Source organism: Chenopodium quinoa, unplaced genomic scaffold (assembly GCF_001683475.1).
Source record: "Chenopodium quinoa cultivar QQ74 unplaced genomic scaffold, ASM168347v1, whole genome shotgun sequence".
Classification (NCBI taxonomy): Eukaryota; Viridiplantae; Streptophyta; class Magnoliopsida; order Caryophyllales; family Amaranthaceae; genus Chenopodium; species Chenopodium quinoa.
Window position 1 is genome coordinate 56,000 of NW_018743544.1, and position 21,804 is coordinate 77,803.

General features: G+C 44.0%; 1 protein-coding gene across 1 annotated transcript; it reads left to right on the forward strand.

Moving 5' to 3' along the window:
- Positions 1 to 1,099: 1,099 nt before the first annotated feature.
- On the forward strand, positions 1,100 to 2,582 carry LOC110740206. The gene is made up of 2 exons (XM_021920686.1): positions 1,100 to 1,678; positions 1,788 to 2,582. The coding sequence occupies exons 1-2, from the start codon at positions 1,100 to 1,102 to the stop codon at positions 2,580 to 2,582; spliced, it is 1,374 nt and encodes a 457-aa protein (XP_021776378.1).
- The last annotated feature ends 19,222 nt before the right edge of the window (positions 2,583 to 21,804 follow it).

The window sequence follows — 21,804 nt, forward strand, 5'->3', positions numbered from 1 at the left end:
GCATCTAGTGCAGTTTCAGAGAAGCTGCATGTGTTGGAAAAGTCTAAAGGCAAAGCAGTAGAAGCGATCCCCACTCTAACAACAAACAAACAACTTCAACCATTTCCTAGATCTAGTACCTCCATTTCATTACCAGAAAACCCTAGTCAAACAACAGCAACCCCAACTCAAACAAAAAACACATTAGAGCTTCATTCTGAATTCATTAGATGTGAAGTGCCAGGGGACTATGATTGGGAGGAAGACAGACCTAATAGCCCCATTGCCATAGATGAGTTATTGTATGGTTTAGGAAGTGATGAAGATGATGATTATAGAGATTATGTGTTAGAAGATGATTTGGAGGGTGAGTCTGATGCAGATGAGTATTTGTTTCAAAAAGAGGATGAGGTTAATCTCAAAAATGAGTATGAGGAAGAGGATTGGCTAGGTGATTATGAGATTTAACAAGCTAACTTTGAGTTAGATGGGGAAGATGATGATGTTAGTGACATTGAAGAGTTGAAGGAGCCAAAGGATTTTGATGCTGATAGTAGTGATGATGAGCAAAGGGAGCAAGGGAAAGAGTGAAAGGTTTCAATTGTAGTGTAGTAGAATTGGCACAATCACTACAAGTTCAAGCTGCTAAGGGTAATTTAGCTGCACAACAGGAAGGGAACAAAGGGGGTGAGAGTAGTATACAGGTTGGGGAGAGTAGTAAACAAGCTGGAGAGGGTGGAAAACAGGCTGGTTACAACTCTGAATATGAAGAATCTGATGAAGAAATTCACACACCTAGGGGAAGTGATGAAGAGGAGACAATTGGGGAAAGAAAGAGCAGGAGAGGTCTGCTTGTAGGGCCTAAGACTGACTTTACTCAGTTTCAGTGGAAGTTGGGCATAGATTTGCAACTAGGGAGGACTTCAAGCAAGCTGTTGCTAAGTTTGTAATTTTTCAAGGTAGAAATCTAACTATTGTGTCAGCAAATAAAAGTAGGCAACAAAGAATTGGTGTGAGGTGCAGTGAAGGGTGTCCTTTTAGGTTATATGCCTCTTGGGACTCCTGGAGAGGTTCCTTTATAGTTAAAACAGTAGTGTCAGACCATAGTTGCATCAGAACTATGGAGAAAAACAAGCAGCTGAAAGGGTCATGGTTGGCAGAACAACTACTTGATGTGTTTAAGGCTAGGCCTCATTGGCCAGCTAAAGAGATCATTGAAACAGTCAAGAGAGCTTACAGGGTTATCATTAGGAAAGAGTTTACTTACAAGGTAAAGTGGCATGCTCACAAAAAGCTTCATGGCTCCATGAGAGAGCATTATGGGAAGGTTGGCAGGTATCTTGAAGCCTTGAAAAGGTCCAGTCCAAACACACAGTTGGACTTAGTCACATACATGGACAAGAATAAGCCACCACAGATTTTTCAGAGGTTGTATGTCTGTTTTGAGGGATTGCAAAAAGGTTGGATGGAGGCTTGCAAAAGAATTATATGTGTTGATGCTTGCTTTTTGAAGACATTCATAGGGGGAAAGTTGATGTCTGCTGTAGGCAGAGATGGGAATGATCAGATGTACCCAATTGCTTGGGCAGTGGTGGAGGGTGAAAATTATACTTCCTGGGAGTGGTTTTTGAATAACCTCAGCAAAAGCCTTCAGCTTGGTGATGGTTCTGGAACTGTGATTGTGTCAGATGAGCATCAGGTATAAACTTCAATTGTTTTTGGTTTTTTTTTCCTGAATTCATTAATACATATATTTGGTTATGTTGGTTTTTTTTTGCTTAATTCATTAATACATATTGCTTTACTAGGCCATTCCAAGAGGGGTTAGTGTGACACTCCCTCAAGCTGAGCACAGACATTGTGCAAGACATATTTTTTCAAATTGGCACAAGAATTTCAGAGGTGATGAAATGAAATTGATGTTTTGGAGCTGTGCAAAGTCATATAGTGAAGCTGACTATAGAGATGCACTTAATAAGTTGGAGACAACTAATGCTGCAGCTGCTGCAGGCTTCAAAAGTTACAACCCAAATGTCTTCTGCAGGGCATTTTTGAAAACTGATGTGAAGGCAGATGCCATCACATCTAACATGGCTGAGACATTTAATGGGTATATCATTAATGCTAGGGCAAAACATTTGATTTATATGTTGGAGGATATAAGGGCAGCTTTAATGAGGAGGTTGGTGATTAAGAGGCAGGAAATGGAAAAATGGAAGAGTGTTTTATGTCCAAGGATTCAAAAGAAGCTAGAATCAGAGAAAGAGGAAGCTGCTAATTGTGAGGTCATTCCTTCTTCACAGAGTGTGTTTCAAGTGAGCCATATCTTGGACACTATGTCTGTGGACCTGGAAAAAAGAACTTGCACATGCAGAAAATGGGACATGTGTGGGATCCCATGTTGCCATGCAGTGGCTGCAATTTTTTTCTGTCATAAGAAGGCAGAAGATTATGTTGATGAGTGTTATAAGAAGGAGATGTACTTGAAAGCATATGGGAATTCAATCCCTCCAATTGAAGGTGAAAGGCATTGGCCTCAATCCAAGTTGAGTATGGATCCACCCCCCCATCAAAGTAGGACCAGGAAGGCCAAGGAAGAATAGAAGAAAGGATCCATTTGAGGACCCTAAAAAGCCAGGAAAGTTGACCAAACATGGCATGGAAATGACGTGCTCTGTGTGTCAACAAAAGGGCCATAATAAGAGAAGGTGCCCCAACAGAGGAACTACTCTTCCACAAGCCCCACAAACCCCAGATGAGCCTCCAGCAAAGAGAGCAAGGGGTAGGCCAAGGAAAGAGGCTGCAGCTTCCCAACCTATGCACCCATGCTCTTCTACTCATCTAACAACAACAGCTAAACCTTCAAGAATAGGAAAGGGAGGTAGAGTGATCTGCAGGTGAGGCAACTCAGCTGGAAGGGGAACTGGCAGAGCTAGGGGAAGGGATGCTCCAACTAGTAAGGGTGGGAGAACTGGTAGGGGAGGGGAAGCTTCAGGCAGTATGGGAAGAGGTGTTACCACAACAACAGGAGGTAACAGAGGTGGTAGAGGAACAAGGGGTGGTAGAGGATCAAGAGGTGGAAGAGGCAGAGGAAGAAATCAGGTCCCCCAAAGTTTTGGTGTTTATTTGACATCAGATGGCTCTACATTCACTAATGTATGACAGTAACTTATTGACTATTTTATTACAAAGCCTATTTATGTGGAAACAAAACTAACTCCTCTTTTTTTTTTTTTTATCAATGCAGCCACCAGGAAGTGCAGGACCTCAAGATGTTTCAGCACACACCACTACTTTCTCCTACAACTTCAGTCAGGGTTCCTCAAATTAGAACAACATGTAATAAGGATGTATTAGTTAGTTAAGATCAATAACATTCCTAAGTTTATGCAATTCAAACCTATGTTTATGTATCTTCATTTGAACAGAGTTTGTCTTGTATTTTGAAGAATTCCATGTAATGCTATATATGCTCTCTGTTTGTGCAATTTTTTCATAGTATATATGATGTATTAAAGTGATTAAAACAGTGGCTGCAACAACAATTAAATTGCAAGAATTTAAGCAACAACAATTTAACCAAGCAACATAAGTCATATATTCATTGAAATTGCCATGGTTACAAAAGTCAGTGAAGGTCAGCACCTACACTACAGTCAAGCCCTAATTCCTTCTTTAAGTCAAGCCTAGCCTACTGAATACCATCCTAGCATGCCAAATTAAGCAAAAAAACTAAACACTTTCACATCTGAAAACTACCCAAAATACAGATGTCCCAACCAACCCACAACACACTTATACTACACCTTCACAACAACCCCAAAAAACTACCTTCACCCCATCATCAACACACCCTATTTTATCAACAGCACAAGGGTGAAAAATGCCCAAGAGAAGACCAGGGTAAGCATTAGCCTTTTGTCAGTGTTGTTTTCCTTGAGTTCAAACATTGTTTCAGTTGTTGCAATGCCCATTTCCTCCACCTCTTCAACCAGCTTCTCTTTCTTTGCCTTGAGCCTCTACACTTTATCCTTCATCATGTCCATTTCATACTCAAGCTCACAAATTCTGGTCTCCTTCTCCATAACCAAATGCTGCAGATCACGAACATCATCCACCTCATCAGCCCACTTGAAAAAGCCACAAGTCCTCTGCTCCTACAAATCACCCAAATTAGGCTATTACAGCAATAACAAAGCAAATTAAAAAAAAAACAACAATTTGGTGCGCAAATACTTACAGGCCAGTATGAGCACCCAAAAAAACGCTTCCCCTTTGTTGGACCATCGTAGCGCACTGTCCTCAGTGGTGCAATTTCATTGTGGTAGCAAACCACCTAAGAAGACGAGGTTTGCTTCGACCTCGACCTTGAAGAGGAGCCAATTGAATTATGACTTTCCATTGATAGCGAATTGGAAAAAAAAAGAAAGCTTTGAGTACAAGAGAAGAGATGAGATGAAGAAAGATGAAGAAAGATGAAAAAATTAATTGATGGGGGGGGGGGCATTTTATAAAATTCTCAGAGAAGAACAGGGGAGAAGGCATTAATGGTGTATAAGCTTTTTAACGGTTGGAAATTAAATTAGAAGAAACCGGTTGTTCTAAGCAATCTAATTTTTTAACCGGTTTCAACAGGTGAAGGATCGTTAATGGAAGATAAGGGGAATAGGTGGGATTGTTTCTGGATTTTAGAAAGGTGGGATTGTTTGTGGAAGACCACCTAAAGGTGGGATTATTAGTTTACAATTTTCCTTATTTAATTTAATTATTTTATTTTATTATTTTCCCTGAAGTTATTAACGTATGTATTTTGTTATTAGAAAGAGATACGAGGCATCCAAGTAAGTGCTTTAATTGATTTATCTATTTTATGATACAGAAATCATGCTTAGATTGTTATTTTGATTCCTAGTATCATGTTTAGGATGTTCTTAGTATCATGTTAGGATGCTTTCTTTAGTATGATATTTAGGGTGATTTGCTTATATCAATCATGATTCCTGCAATGCTTCCTATTTTTTTTTTCCTAATATCATGTTAGTATCATGTTAGGGCTATATATTTGATCTTTGATGTTTAGTGACATGCTAGGGTTTTTTATTAATCTTGTTAGTATCATGCCTAGGATCTTGCTATTATTATGCTTTAGCGTTAATATGATTATGTTTATTATGATTAATTTTATTGTTATGATTATTAATTTATTATGATTATTGTGTTGCTTGATTATATTTATTTTTATTGCTTGATCTCACCTTTTATGCATGTTTAAAGGGAACTAGTACTTGTAACCACGCTTATATAAGATAATTAATAATCTTGTTTAGGGTTAATATGATTATAATTCAAGTGATCGCCAATAATAGTTTATTTGTGCATTAATATTCAACCAACATAGATAAACAGGTTTAGGGTAACCCTATGATTGCATGTTAGTCAGAAAGCGCACATGAATACGATCAGAATAAAGTAGAGGCCTATTATTAGGGCAGGTTCAATCTCTTTTAGATTGGATTTATACCTTCATCCCCTAACTACCAGTCATGGTTCCAGACCCATCGGAGTTAACGATCTCCTGGAACCTTCACCTCGTGAACGGTTTACAAGTTCCTAAAACTTGTTGGCGACTCTTTTGCTCTAGCTTCCTTACCTTTGGACACCACCGTACTTTAGTGTAAGATCATAGCGGGGTTCAAGTTTGGGGTAATGCTTGAAATATTCCCTACAGTTTTTTGGCGACTCCACTGGGGAGGAATTCTATTTTAATTCTTGAAATTTATTTCGACAATGATTTAGAATGTGTGAATGAGACTAAAAAAGTTATAAGTATTTCATGTGCGTAATTTAGATTAACATTATTGTCATATGCATAAAAAAGATCTCATTGGAAAGACAATCCGTAATGAGTTAAAAACATAGGATTTTTACATGTAGGAAATTTGAGGAATATCTTTCACAACTAGGATCAAAATAATGCTGCGCGAAACTGGAAAATTTTATCGAGCACAGAAAGCTGCTGAGGCATGTAGGAACTAGCGTCAGAAAAAAGAGTCTAGCGCCACTGATTTGACTCTGGCGCCAGGCGACAACTTCTGTCGCCAGGCGCCAACCACTGTTTGCTGGCGCCAAGTTATTCCAATACCGAGTAAGAAATACGCGTTCTAATTTTGACCAGTTTTTAGCACTGTTTGCTCGATCCTACTTCCTTATTAAGTTTTTCTCATTTTTTTGAAACCCATATGTGTTCTACATATGGACATAACCCCCTGGGAAATCATGCTCCATCTACTTGATTGAACACTCTGTGCAACAAAGGGTACATCCGAGAATGTTGAATTCACCAAACCATGGAAGCGAGTTTTTCTAAACTCGCGGTGTCCCATCCACTCGCGCCAACCCTTCACATTTAGGCTTCCGCGTGGTGTATCCGGACAATTAACTATGGACCCTCTTTAACTAACCCACATCCCGACTTTTAGAGAACTAGAGCCATGGTTAGGTTGCAAACTCATTGCATCATATTGTGACTACTTGACTACTTGTGCATTCTTTGCTTGTGCATACTCTGTGTTTTTCCTAACCGTTTGTTTGACTTGTGATTAAGCCTAAATAAACTAATTAATGACTAAAGGACCTTGTTTAATTAATTATTTAATTAATTTGAGCTACAAAATATACCTAAAATCGAGTCATAGTTCCTTTAAGTCAACCCGGATTTTTATTCCCGTATACTGCACAAGCGTCAACTTGTTTTGGTCATAGCCGGAGTTCTAGGAAGAACTACGAGTCGCTCAACCTATAAAACAAAAGCCCCGAGTTTTATCTTTGATTTGGCGTTGGTTTCATCACAATTAGAGTTACATATCAAAATGTATGACTAAAATACCACAGCCTGTCCAGTGTAATGCATATACGCGACGTCTTAACTTAGTCTTTGTTTGAGTCTAGTCATATAGTCTAGCCATATGGTCATGACACGAGTCTTAACATGTCACCTACACTCACTAGTTTAGCACACACTTTGTATATGTCACCATGACCATGTCTTAGGTTCATGCATGAGTCATTCTTTCCGTCACTTGAGTTGGGGGTATTGTTTTGGGTGTTTTTGTCCCTCGGGAGAGTTACAACACAAAGACTGAACCGGAGTGAGCTGTACCTGCAAAACAAACGGAGACACCAGTTGGGTGGTGCTCCGCCTCCGACGCACAAGTTAGAAACTTGAAGGGAGAAAAAGGTGCGGAAATTTAGGTGGGGTTCTGCTCGGATTCCAAGCTCAGGATGTCTCTATCAAAGAGTCCAATGTGTAATAAATGGTAAAATGTGCCCTCAAAAAGAGGGACATCTCCCTATTTATAGGGTCTTTGGGATTTGTGCCCCTGATTAGGTCACTAAACCCTAATCATTGGTGGGCTGCGCCGCTTTGCGGCTTTCTCGGGATTTAGGCCTGAAGGCCGCTTTTTTCCCTTAATTTCTGGAGTGACACGTGTCAAGCAGGGATTGGTCCACTTTGGGCCATCCTGAGGCTGACACATGTCATCCTCTGATTGGACCACGTGGCGGGGTAAAATTACCCTAAACATTTGCCCCTCACAGATGTGACGTGGCGCGCCACGTAGCATCTATGACATGTGTCACGCTCCGATTGGCAGTAATTTTACCATTAAAGAGTAATCGTTCACCTTCCGGGTAAATTACGGAAATGCCCCCGTATTTACCCTCTATATATAGCCATTTTACCCTCATAATCTTGTACTCTAGAGAGAACTTTGAGAGAGCAGAAGTCATCCGTTTGAGTCAGGCACAAGCAAGAAAGCTTGTTTTCCATCGACCCAGCCGGACCCGCCTAGTTCCAGATATTACATCAAAAGGTACCGTCTCTACCTCTCTCAGCTCTTTTTCTTTTTTCACCGTTTGTACATATTTCTTGCAATAAATGGATGCATCACCAACACAAACGGCACAACCTAGGTTAGAGTCCAGCCGGTCACCAGGGACGGCTGAGTCTAGGACTGGGAGTGCCGTCTCGGGGTGTTGGGACCACCCTTTGCCTTGGATTTCGACCAGTTACGTGTCTGTGCAGGACACAATGGCTCGAATAATGCAGACGGCGATTGATCCAAATTACAAGAGCGAAGGCTTAGGCGGCCAAACGCCTGAGGGAGAAACGTCTGGTCAGGGAGACTAGACGGCTCTAGAGAGATCCCTTCCGCGCGCCCTTCAACCCCCACTGACTCTTTTTTGGAAGAGTGTGACTGTTTGGGGGTAAAAATACCCCCTATATATGTGGACCAATGCCACCTCGACACGTGTCCGCAAGCTCAGCGCTCAATGAGCCAATTAGAGCATGACACATGTCACTCAATGATAGAAGGGTGAAAATGGGCTCTAAGTCCACAACCCTAGAAATCGTAAAACGGTGGGAAGCCAATCTACTTAGGTTAAATAACCTAAGAGGCACATATCCCAATGTTATATAAATACTAATCATTACATCATTTTTAAGGGATCCAATTCTCTCTCCAAGGGCAATGCCCCCCACATTTACTCTCCCTTCTCTCTACTTTCTCTCTCTAAAATACATTATTTTGGTCACTAACTTGATCGTCGGAGGCGGACCTCCGCCCCCCCGGGGTCCGTTGTTTTGCAGGTGATCGGGTCGTTCGAGTGTTGCATTGCAGATCTGTCTCCCGAGGGACGTACACACCCTCCATTCGGGTACGTACAAAAAACCCCAAAACATTTGGTGCCGTCTGTGGGGAGACACATCTGTAATGGCAACGATTGTGGATCACCGACTCAGAGAGAATCCTCCTTTGGGACGCAGCTGGCGTCATGAGGCTGGATGTCAAGTACAGCAGGCGTCATGAGGCCGGATGTCAAGTACATCAGGCGTCGTGAGGCTGAGTATTGAGAGTCAGGCGGCCAAAAAGGCATGTTAGACTAAGTCATGTACTTTTGAAGGTTAAAGGGCAATGCCGTTTAATCTAAGTTTTATTAGGGGTTGGCCAACTTCACTATCCTAATCCGATATCCTAATCCGACCAATCTAATGAGTCTGCCGCCTGCTACTTTATCTATATATTCCACTAATTTTGACAACTAATGGAATGAGCTAATCCATCTTTTGTTTTTTAAAAAAAAAAAGGTGTGAGCCGGCCAAATTGGCCAACCACACTATTTAATTTCTTTAGTGAGCCGACAAATTACATCCTCACTAAAGAGCTACTACCACCTTTATAAGTAAATGACAGCTATAACATACTTCATTTACTATAATCCACTAGTTTATTCAACTAATGGATCAAGCCAAGGCACATCATTTGCAAAATATTAAGCAGATAGCTTAGTAGCAACATGATACTTAAACGGCCAACTAGCAAGTAATACATGCGGCATGATTGTAATGTCTAATATTATTGTAATGTCTAATATTTATCAAACAAATAACCATATATCTAGATATATAAAAAGCCGCATGTAGCATTTGCGTTTGAGGTTGAAAGTCGCTATTTCATAGAAATGGAGCATTTGCGTTAGAGGTTGAAATGGAGTGTCATCTCTTGTTCGTGGGACGTGAGTATGTCTTTCAAGAGCAACCATCAAGCGTCCAGCTCCGCATATACACTCGGCAACTATGTGCCGGGGTCGATATGAGGTATTAAAGCCTCCAACTCCACATATACAAGCGGCAAATAAGCCAACTTATATAATGGTAGTCAGGCGGCACTAAGAGAGTGGATGCCTGAGTGATACAACCGTTTGTGTCTTCGTGCTTAATCGTCTCGGCTTTTAAGCTAAGAGCCGGCCATGTATACTTACAAGAGAGTGAGCAGCCATTGCCGAAGCTCACCATAGCTGAGAAAATCACCTTAGCTAATTGCTTAGCCACTTTGAAGAAGAGTTGCAAACTTAGACCACGTTGATACATACACAAGGCCAAGTCTTTTTCTTGCGTTAGCATACACAAGGCCAAGTCTTCTTCTTGCGTTAGCATACACAAACGACGAGTATTTCGACTCTTATTATAGCAGCAGGTCACCGTTATTAATTGTGTCAGCCGGTTACCATCCATCAAATATATCAGTCGGTCAGCATTATCAATGGTGTCAGCCCGCCTGCGTTCGATTTTAATCTTGAACAAGCGGCATGTGTGCTTGGCCTAAGTAGTAATATCAAGGCAAACCGATTGTGAGTATCAATAGGGTCAACCGATTACAATCATCAATGTTATTAACCCGGTTTCCAAGGCTCAATTGCTCGTCAAATATACCCAGCCGTGGGATGCTTGGTTCTTCATTAAGAGCGGCTGTGTCTTTCATCCTTTGATCTCGATGACAGGGGCTTCTTCGTTCATCAACACATCCCCCTGTTTTGATAAAAAAAATCATCAAGCATTGTCTTTCCAATTTACTCCGGCTGTAGTGGCAGCTTTGCTCGTCACAAAAGCCGGCTGCATGGGAATCCTTGCTCGTCAATTAAGTGCGGCTGTATCACCCCTTAATCAGCTTTATTGCGTGAAGTTAGCTGGGTTTCATGCAAAATTGCAATCATTATTATGATAAAAAAAAAAAAAATTATGAGCTTAGTCAAACGGCAACTAAGCCAAATAAAGCTACAAACTGCTGATCTGTTCTTCATTATAACCGGCTATGTCATTGGCTTATTAAGCCCGGATAATGACCTGCTACTTGCCTCAACCAAGCCCGGGTGAGGGGCAGCTTTGTTCCTCAATCAAGCCCGCCCGGCTATGGGACTGCTTTGTCCATCCTCAAAAGCCGGCTGAAGGGGTTATTTCCTGCCTCGGTTAAGCGGCTGCCATGGTCCAAATGGTCACCAATTAATTCCGGTTGAATGAGCAGCTTGTCCCTCCAATATACCCCGGCTGTAATGACAGCTTTGCTCGTCACAAAAGCCGACTGTAGGACTGCTCTATTCATTAATCAAAGCCAGCTCTAGGGGCTGCTAGGTTCATACTCAAAGAGGCTGCAAGCGGCTGCTTTGTTTCTTCATTAAAACCGGCTGTGTGGCTGCTGTGTTCATCATTGCTCAAGCCTATTTGGTTACAATAAATATTGGGCTTTCATCAAAATTATCAATAAAATGCTTTGCATAATTGATAATACCAAGCGGTTGCTTTTGACAGCTAGCTTGTTCATTAATTCACAAAGCTTAGTCTACTACTATTTCCTTAACTAGTGGAACAAGCTTGTCTATTATTTTATTCATCTTCCTTTTGCAACAGAGCAGCTTGTATGGATGATGGAAAAGCCGCATGTACAAGCTAACATTATTTTTTCATCTTCCATCTACAAGCGGCCAAGTTTTTTCTTGTGTTAGAATACACAAGCGGTTCTGGTGTTAGCATATGCAGACAGATTTTGTGCCGGCTAAGCATCATCATCAAAAGTGCATACAGCCGTCCGATGTCAATTTTTAAATTAATTCACTCAGACAACATGGGGCAGCAGTGCTCGTCAATTTAGCCGGCTAAAGGGGCTTCTTTGTTCTTCAATTAAGTCGGGCTGCAAGACTACTTTGCTCCCAAGTTAAGGCTGGTCGCATGGCTGTTTTGTTTATCAATCAAGCTGACTGTGGTGGCTGCTGTATGCATCACTTAAGCATGGCTATTTCATGCCTCAATTGAGTGGTTGCCATGTCTGCTCGGTTCTTTTATCAAAGCCGGTTGCAATGGCTGATATATATTACTCATCATTATTATGATTCCCAAAAAAAAAAAAAAAAAAAAAAAAAATACCAAGCAACTTACATAGCAGCCGTATGTACTCCACTATTATTATAGTGAGCCCAGCCGTAGGGGATGTTGCTTGACTTGATTAAGCCCATGTATGGGGATGGTTCCTGCTTCAATTAAATCCGGCTGCCATGGCTACTTTGTTCTTTAACCAAGGGCGGTTGTTTGTGCGGAAGGGGCTACTTTTCTCATCTATCCCTCCCGGCCGTGGGCTGCTTTGTCCTCACATGGCACTCCATCAAGGAGCTTGTGATATCTCCGGCTCCGATTCTTAAGCTTTTAAAGCAAATCAAAGCTGCGCCAAGCATTGAATGTTTGAGGTAACAGTATAATAATTACTGATTTATTCTCTTATAATAATAATTATAATGAGTTTTCATTATAATCATTATTATTATTATTATTATTAGCAAATTCAACGTCCAAGTGGCGTGAGGCCAATGGCCGGATAATAAACTAAGTTTGAAACTTAGTAGCTAAACTAACGTCCAAGTGACGTGAAGCCAATGGCCGAATAATAAACTAAGTTTGAAACTTAGTAGCGAATTCAACGTCCAAGTGACGTGAGGCCAATGGCCGGATAATAAACTAAGTTTGGAACTTAGTAGCTAAACTAACGTCCAAGTGACGTGAGGCCTATGGCCGGATAATAAACTAAGTTTGAAACTTAGTAGCGAATTCAACGTCCGAGTGACATGCAGCCAATGGCCAGATAATTAAACTAGGCACAAAACCGCTTAGTGGCTATACAGCCGGTCTCAACCTAGACCAGAGGCCAATGGCCGGATGGTTGCTTTTTTCATAAAATCGTCTGTCCCAACATGGACAATGGCGTCCGACGACACCCCTCCGGGTGCAATCGTCGCAGAGAGCAGCCTACTTGCTTGCTCTACGTACCTATGCAGACGGCAAAGATTGAACGACCAAATTGGTCAACTCATAGCCGTCTGACCAGAACAGTCTAAAGAACGACTAAGTTTTCGGAACACCAGATGTCCAAAAGACATCAGCCGGTGATCGACCAGAGTTCTAACCTAGATTACCTTACAAAATTAGACAAGTCCTCCCAATGGGGTAGAAAAACAATGATAGTATAATTGGATTAAAAACACCCCATGCGGCCATTTGCCTCCTGCCCTGTGAATAGTCAGGTGGCCATTTGCCTCCTGCCCCCAGGCGACCATTTGCCTCCTGCCCTGTGAAGAGTCAGGCGGCCATTTGCCTCCTGCCCCCAGGCAGCATTTGCCTCCTTCCCTATGAAGAGTCAAGCGACCATTTGCCTCCTGCCCCCAGGCGGCCATTTGCCTCCTGCCCTGTGAATAGTCAGGCGGCCATTCGTCTCCAACCCTATGAAAAGTCAGGCGGCCATTTGCCTCCTGCCCCCAGGCGGCATTTGCTTCCTGCCCTGTGAAGAATCAGGCGGCCATTTGCCTCCTGCCCTATGAATAGTCAGGCGGACATTTGCCTCCTGCCCCCAGGCGGCATTTGCCTCCTTCCCTATGAAGAGTTAGGCGACCATTTGCCTCTTGCCCCCAGGCGGCCATTTGCCTCCTGCCCCCAGGCTGCCATTCGCCTCCTGCCTTATAGGATGTCAAACGTCTCAAAAATATTCTAAGTCTCTCAAAGGTCATATGACCACCATAGTGGGGCTAAAAGAAATAAAAGTCGTCATCTGTCTAGTTCAGGCGGCAACCATTATTATGATTGATTAACTTAGAAAATATCATACCATTTAAGGTATAAGATTTTCCAAGTTAATAAAATCCCTCTTTTATTGAACTAGACATATGCCGCCCATAGAGCTTTTGACAAGCGAAAAATAAAGCGTTGATTTCGAAAGGAGTAATTCCTCTTGAAAGAGAAATTACCCCTTCCGAGGGGCTAATGTTTGGGGGTAAAAATACCCCCTATATATGTGGACCAATGCCACCTCGACACGTGTCCGCAAGCTCAGCGCTCAATGTGCCAATTAGAGCATGACACGTGTCACTCAATGATAGAAGGGTGAAAATGGGCTCTAAGTCCACAACCCTAGAAATCGTAAAACGGTGGGAAGCCAATCTACTTAGGTTAAATAACCTAAGAGGCACATATCCCAATGCTCTATAAATACTGATCATTACATCAGTTTTAAGGGATCCAATTCTATCTCCAAGGGCAATGCCCCCCACATTTACTCTCCCTTCTATCTACTTTCTCTCTCTAAAATACATTATTTCGGTCACTGACTTGATCGTCGGAGGCGGACCTCCGGCACCCCCTGGGGTCCGTTGTTTTGCAGGTGATCGGACCGTTCGAGTGTTGCATTGCAAATCTGTCTCCCGATGGACGTACACACCCTCCATTCGGGTACGTACAAAAAACCCCAAAATAGTGACCAAGGCGGCGACGAGGCCGTCTCTGCCCCCTTAACCCAAGATGAGGAAGAGACGGAGAGCGACAGCTCCGCCTCTACCTCTGAGAGTAGTGATGATTTACCCCAGCTTCAGGATAGCGAGGAGGAGGAAAGGAAAAAATGGAACGAGAAGGACGATCCCTTTAATATCCACGTCTCCTCCAAGGACAAAATCCAAATGGAATAAAACTTAAAGAATTTTACTCAAATGCACCCGCTAGGAGACGGGTATAGGATCCGGGTGCCGCCTGAGAATGGCACCATCGCCTGGGAGGACGATCAAGAGAACGCCAACAGCTATTTCGGCTGTTATGAGGCGGCGTTCAAGGTTGGCCTTTGCTTCCCCCTTCACCAGGCGGTGAAGGCAATTTTAAGAGGCTACGGCCTCGGAGTCTAGCAACTTACCCCCAACTCTTGGACAAACATTCTGGGGTATGTTGCCGCCTACGAGTTCTAGGGACTTAACCCCGACTGGGAGGCTTTTGCTAGCATGCATTATCTTAGCAGAAGCCCTGGCGGCTGGAGGGCGTGGTATACTCTAACCACGCATCCCCAATACATGATGACCTTGGACAAGGTCTCAAAATTCGACGGCTGGAAACACAGGTTCTACCTGATATCAGCTCCAACCAGACGGGAGAATTATGAATTATGTATGTACAATAAGAAGCCCGACTTGATGGGCCGGAAGTGCGCTCTTCCCCGGATCCCAGAGGAAGATTTTGACAAAATCATTGAGGCAGACTTTTTTGGCCTCACAGACGCGATCTTGTCAACCGGGGAAACAATAAAAATCCCCAAGAACTGGATCCCCAAGAACGCCTGGTTCAGGGACGAGTGCTTCCTAGCCGCCTGCGGGCTAGGGCACATGTTTACCAAACGTATGCGCTTGAGTTTATATCCGTCTGTAGTATCTTTCTATCAGAATTGATTTATGATATTGATCAATTTCTCTTTTTGCAGAAGAAGCATTAAATATGTTGCAGACGGAGAAGACTCCCAAGCGGTCCTCTGCACTCATCCGCAAGCAACTTGCGGAAAAAGCTGCGGCTGAGGTCAAGGCCAAGGTAATAGACGCCTGACCCTTTCGTAAATCAATCTTAAAAATTATTTCTCTCGGATGCTAACTTTGACTTGGTTATTTCCGCAGGGAGGAGAGGTTGGAAAAACGTTTGACAAACAACTTAAACAGGCTAGGGAAGAGGCCCCCACCGTTCTCAACAAAATTAAAAAATCCACCTCCGCGTCAACTCCAGGCGCCTCAGCCGGGCATCATCAATCCCTTGATCTCGTCAATCCCTTATCAGCAGCCGCGGGGTTCACCATGCCTGCATTGGCCGACTGTGAAAGTAAGAACCCTTTTGAATCCCCGCTTGAGCTAGGGTGGCCTTTGCGAGTGAAATCCCACTCTCAACAGACGTCATCTTCAGACGGTCGGCAACAAATAGGTGCTGCCTTAGTTTCGCACTCATCACGTATTGATTGTGGTACAGATCAATATCCCTGCCAAGGCCATGCTTGACGCCGTCCGGAAGAGGGATAAAGACAACATCCCTGGGATAGAGACATTCAATCTGGAATGCATTCTACCCCTTCTGGCTGAGGTAAGAAACTTGTCAATTTATTTTTTCCAAGTGTTTTACCCCGCCTGCAATACTTATACCGCATGCTTTTTTGCAGGCCATGCTGCGGGTGGACGGGCTCAAACGTCCTTATTCCCGCAAACGGGAAGAGGTAAAGAGGGCCAAGAAGTCCGCCTTAGACGCTGACAATATTGCTTTACACTCGATTATCGTAAATGAACTTGAAACTAAAGCAATCATTATGACACAGGCGTCTAGAATCCAACAGCTGAAGGCGGATCTGGAGACGGCCAAACATCGGGCGGGGGATGCTGAGACGGCCCAGAAGAAGGCAGAGGAGGGCCGGAAGAAGGCGGATGAGAGCGCAAAAAAGGCTGATGAGGCGCTCAAGAAGGCCCAGACGGACCTTGGCAAACTTCAAGGTGTTTCTGAAGAGAACACCAAACTGAAGGCCAAGGTTGAGAGGCTAGAGAAGGAGGCTGCTCAGGCTCAGAAGAACTTTGCAGCAACCTTGGAGGCGGAGCAAAACCGTCTAGTTGCTGAAAGTGACGCTGACAATGATGCCCGAACGAAGATCTCCTGGGCTGCCTTGTACCCAGACGCAGATTACAGCATCTGGGCATTTGCTCACAGGTATGCCGAGGACGTGGTGTACCTGAGAGAGAAGGGTGATCCAGAGTCTGAGTCCTTTGACGCCTGGGTTAATGCCAACAATGAGCCCCCCGCGCCTCAGCTACCTGGTCCGGGTGAAGCACAGGAGATACCCTTAGATGATGAGGAGGAGGACCAAGAGGCACCGTCTACAGGTAAGAAGAGACCTTTCAGCGGCAGTATGCCAATCTCTGTTTTTTATCTTCTTTTATTTATTCAGCGGCAGTATGCCAAAACTTGTTTTTCCGGCCTGCGCGCCGAGTATATTTGTATTTACCGGCTAAGGAGTCGGGTTAATTAACAATTTCTCTTTCTCCCGGACGGGGTTCGGTTAACATTTATCCACTACAACCGTTTGGTTGGGTGGACTTTAATGAATGCACCGACTGAGTCGGTTTTGATCATTTTGCGTTTGAGTTTGAATTTCAATTTTTGCGAGTTTTAATTTTTCATTTTTGCCTAACTTATCAAAAGCATGCGGCGATTTTATGCCTAACTAATCAATAGTCCGACTGTCCTTGCCCCTGGACGGCTGTGTGATTGGTTTCAAGTGGAGTTGGTTGATTAACTTGGAAACGTCTGATGCTGCAAAGAGCATGATACGTTTTGTAAGTCAATCAATCACAATAGTGATTGCCCCAAACTAAGTGCACAGCCGTTCACCAACAGGCGTTCCAGGTACTACCCAGGCGGCGTTTTGTCCGTCCTAGTAGAGGTTTCATAGCCATTGAACAACTCTTTTTCCCTGATTGGGATAGAGAGTGCAATTTTTGAATAAATAACCTGTGAGAACTTCAGCCGGAGACCGATTGATGCCCCAGGGCATCCGGTATTAGTTAACTTGATTGTTCATCATAGATCATTCTGGTCAGATGGCTATGAGTTGACCAATTCGGTCGTTCAATTTTTGTCGTCTGCATGGGTACGTAGAACCGACAAATATTCTGTTCTCTGCGACGATTGCACCCGGAGGGGTGTCGACGGACGCCTTTGTCCATGCTGGGACAGGCGATTTTATAAAATGAGCAACCATCCGGCCATTTCAGCCTCTGGTCTTGTTTAGGACCGGTTGTATAGCAACTAAACGTTTTTGTGCTTAGTTTTTAATCGGAGCATTGGCCGATTTACACCAAGTGTCAAACTTAGTTGTTTAAACAAACGAGTCTATCTGGGTATTATTTAATCATACCAAGTATCAAACTTAGTTAGGTAAATGAAAAATCCGTCTGGGTATTACCTAGGCGGATAATCAACCTTAGTTAAATAAACAAAGTATAAAACTTAAATAAACAAGGGATCCGAGTATTACCCAGACGGTCAAACAAATGTAACCTTTACTAAGTATCGAACTTAGTTAGGTAAATGAAGAATCCGTCTGGGTATTACCCGGATGGATAATCAAACAACAAATCAATTTTGCAAACAAAGTCTGAATCTTCATTAATTGACTCACTGTTTACATTCTCAGAAGTAATACTTTATCAGATTGTCTACATTCCAAGTTCTAGGCAGGCGCCTGCCGTCTGGAGTTTCCAGGCGGTAGGTGCCGTCCCTTACTTCTTCATTGATCCGGTAGGGGCCTTCCCAATTTGGAGTTAGCTTCCCTAGCTCATTGGCCCTACCGGTTGCCTTCATTTTTCGTAACACTAAATCGTCAACTTTCAAGGGACGCTTTTGTACTTTTTTGTTGTAGGCTCTCGTCATTCTCAGACGGTAAATCTCATGACGCAAGGCGGCATTGCCCCTGCGCTCCGGGAGTGAGTCCAATGCCAGGCGCATTGCTTCCCAGTTTGCCTCTTCATCATATAGCATGACTTTGAGAGTCGGCTCGTAATGTTCAATGGGCAAGACGGCTTCAGCACCGTAAACCATGAGAAATGGGGTTTCACCGGTAGCCCCCTTTGCTGTTGTCCGGATGGCCCATAGGACATGGATTAACTCTTCTGCCCATAAGCCGCCGGCTCTTTCTATTTTCTTCTTAATGCCATCTGAGATGAGTTTATTGAAGGCTTCAACTTGGTCTTTTGCTTGGGGCGGGCCAACATATGCAAAATAGCTTGAAATCCCCCGATCTCCCAACCAAGTTTTTAGCTCAGGCGTCTCAAACTAAGGACCATTATAAAAAACCATAGACATAGGTACCCCATACCGGGTGATAATGTTTTTCCAGATGAAAGAAATCACGTCTGAGGTTTTGATGTTTTTAACCGCCTCAGCTTCTACCCACTTGGTGAAATAATCCACAGCCACCAAGATGTAGCGCTTTCCACCTGGCGCAGGCGTGTAAGGACCCAGAATGTCCATGCCCCATTTTGCAAACGGGATTGGGCTGTGGATGGTCGTCAGGTCAGTAGCCGGACGGTGAATGAGTTTGCCAAATTTTTGGCACTTGTCACATTTCTTTACCAACTCCTTGGCGTCTGCCTCAAGAGTGGGCCAAAAATAATGTCGTCTGGCTCTGACGGCTAGGGACCTGCCGCCTATATGGGAGGCGTAGAATCCCGAGTGCAAGTCTTCGAGAACTTCCTTCCCCTTTTCTGGGGTGACGCACTTCAACAAAGGCTTCAGAAACCCCACCTTGAAGAGTTCTCTATTTTTCAACTCGAAGCTTGTAGCTCGCTTTTTCAGGACGGCTGCTTCCTGTGGCGAATCAGGAAGTGTACCGTCTGAAAGATAGGTACGGATGCCATCCATCCAGGTAGAGCTTCGGTCCAGAATTCCAATGAGATCCTCATAGATGCTTCTCTTTTCAAGAACTTCCCAAAAGACTGACCGAGGCGTATCATGGCAAGCGGAAGACGCCAATTTTGACAATGCATCCGCCTGGTTGTTTTCCGACCTAGGCACTTGACTCAGCCGGAATTCCTTAAGTTCCTTGGTCTCTTCTTTGACTGCCTGAAGATATTTGATCATAGCCGGATGAGTAGCCTCGTAGCTTCCCTCATACTGGCTAACAACCAATTGTGAATCAGAGTAGGCGTCAATTTTCATGGCCCCTGCCGCCTTACACATGCGAATACCGGCTAGCAGGGCTTCATATTCCGCCTCATTGTTAGAGGCTTGAAATTTGAAGCGTAGTGCATACTCAAAACTGTCCCCTTCAGGAGACTCATAGATTACGCCCGCACCACAGCCGTTCTTTGTAGAGCTCCCGTCTACATACACTTTCCAAACCTGATCAAGATTATCCGGAGCCACTGGACGAGTCATTTCAACAATGAAGTCGGCAAACGCGTGACCTTTCACTACCTTTCTTGGTTCGTAAGTGATTTCAAGACTTTGCATTTCAATGGTCCATTTCAACATTGTCCCGGATGAGTCCAAGGTAGACATTGGCCGCTTGAGTGGCTGGTCGGTGTAAATCACCACCGGATGTGCCAAAAAGTAGGGCTTCAGGTTTTTGAAAGCCATATACAAAGCAAGGCCAAATTTTTCAACCATGGGGTACCGGAGTTAAGCATTTTTAAGAATATGGCTAATGAAGTAAACCGGGAGCTGCACGTCGTCTCGCTCAGCAAGGAGAACGGCACTGAGGGCATGATCAGAGACGGCTAAATACATGTACAACGTCTCCCTAGGTAAAGGACTGACCAACCTAGGTAGAGAATGTAAATGCTCTTTCAACCTCTCGAATGCCGCCTCAGCATCATCCCCCCATTCAAATCTAGTCTTCTTCCTGATTGCTTGGAAGAAGTAGAGGCACTTGTCACCTGACCGGCTGAGGAACCTCCCCAAGGCGGCCAGACAGTCGGTGAGTCTCTGCACTTCCTTGACAGAATGGGGTGACTTCATGTCTATCACCGCCTGTATCTTTTCAGGGTTAGCCTCTATCCCCCTTTGATCAATCACGAATCCGAGAAACTTCCCAGACTCAACACCAAAGACGCATTTCTTTGGATTTAACATGACCTTATGCCGCCTGAGGGTGGTGAATGTTTCTCGGAGATCCGCAAGGTGACCCGTCTGTAGCTTGAATTTGACTATCATGTCATAAATGTACGCCTCCACATTCCTCCCAATTTGATTAATGAAGACCGTATTAATCATCCGTTGGAAAGTGGCAGGCGCATTTTTCAAGCCAAACGACATCACTGTATAACAGAATAACCCCTGATCAGTGACGAAGGTTGTCTTCTCTTGATCCTTTTTCCACAGAGGTATCTGATGAAAGCCGGAGTAGGCATCCATAAAGCTCATCAAGGCGTGACCGGCTGTAGAATCGACCGAACTGTCGATCTTTGGAAGCGGGTAACTGTCCTTTTGACACGCGTTGTTGAGGTTTGTGTAATCAACACACATGCGCCAGGTCCCATTCGGTTTCTTAACAAGGACCACATTGGCCACCCAGTCGGGAAAATTACAAGGCCGGATGAACTTGGCGTCTAGCAGCTTTTTGACTTCGGTAGCTGCCGCCTGACTTCTTTCCTCGCCATGGTTTCTTTTCTTTTGCCGGATGGGCTTCTTTTTGGGGTCCACGGCAAGTTTGTGGACAGCGAGATCCGGGCTGACGCCTGACATCTCTTCCACTTCAAAGGCAAAAATGTCTTTGAATTCCTTCAGCAAAAGGTGCAAGTCTGCACCCAAAGTAGCATGAGCAACCGTCCTAACCTTTACCGTACGTTCCGAATGGCTGTCATCCAGAACGAGATCAATGCTTTCACCAGCCGGTTGGGGACGGAGCTCATCTGACCGTTCACTGGTCAGTGATTGCTATTTTTTCTCTTTCTTCACCTCCACCAGCAGAGGTGCCTTTCTTGATTGAATGGAACTTTTCATTGGATTCGGCTTCTCTAGGGACAGCCGGTCCTTAATTTCCATGAGGATGGAATTGCAGTCCTTGTTAAACTCGTACTTGGGGACGTACGGTTTAAACTCTTTCTTTTTCTTCTGGGACGGCTGGTCAGATTCACTAACCGCCCATATTTCTTTTCTCTTCTTGCTGTCTTCTTTCTTTTTGGCCGGCTGGGCAGGCCGGCTGTCTTTCTGCTTGTCGGACCTCTTCGAGTCCCTTAGGGCCGCTTGTAAGGTGAAATCCGCTTTTCTGACTAGGTCAAACTTAAAAGTTGACCCGTCTCTCAAACCTTTGAAAAAGTCTGTAAAAGCTACCTCATCCGACAGTCCTTGAATCTGAATTCTAATCAGATTGAACCGCCTGACATAAGAGCGCAAACCTTCACTCTTCCCTTGCTTAATGGTGCTCAAGTCCAAGCTTGTTTTCTTGGCAGGGATGTTCATTAAGAAGTTGGAAGCAAATAGGAAGGAAAGCTTCCTTAAACTGTCAATGCACCCGGCTAGCATATTACCAAACCATTGTTGGGCAATGCCCTTCAATGTAGCCGAGAAGCAACGACACCAAGTGACATCATCCAACCCCTGCAGATACATGAGGTTGGTATAAGCCATGAGATGGTCTTCCGGATTGGTGGTACCGTCATAGGTAC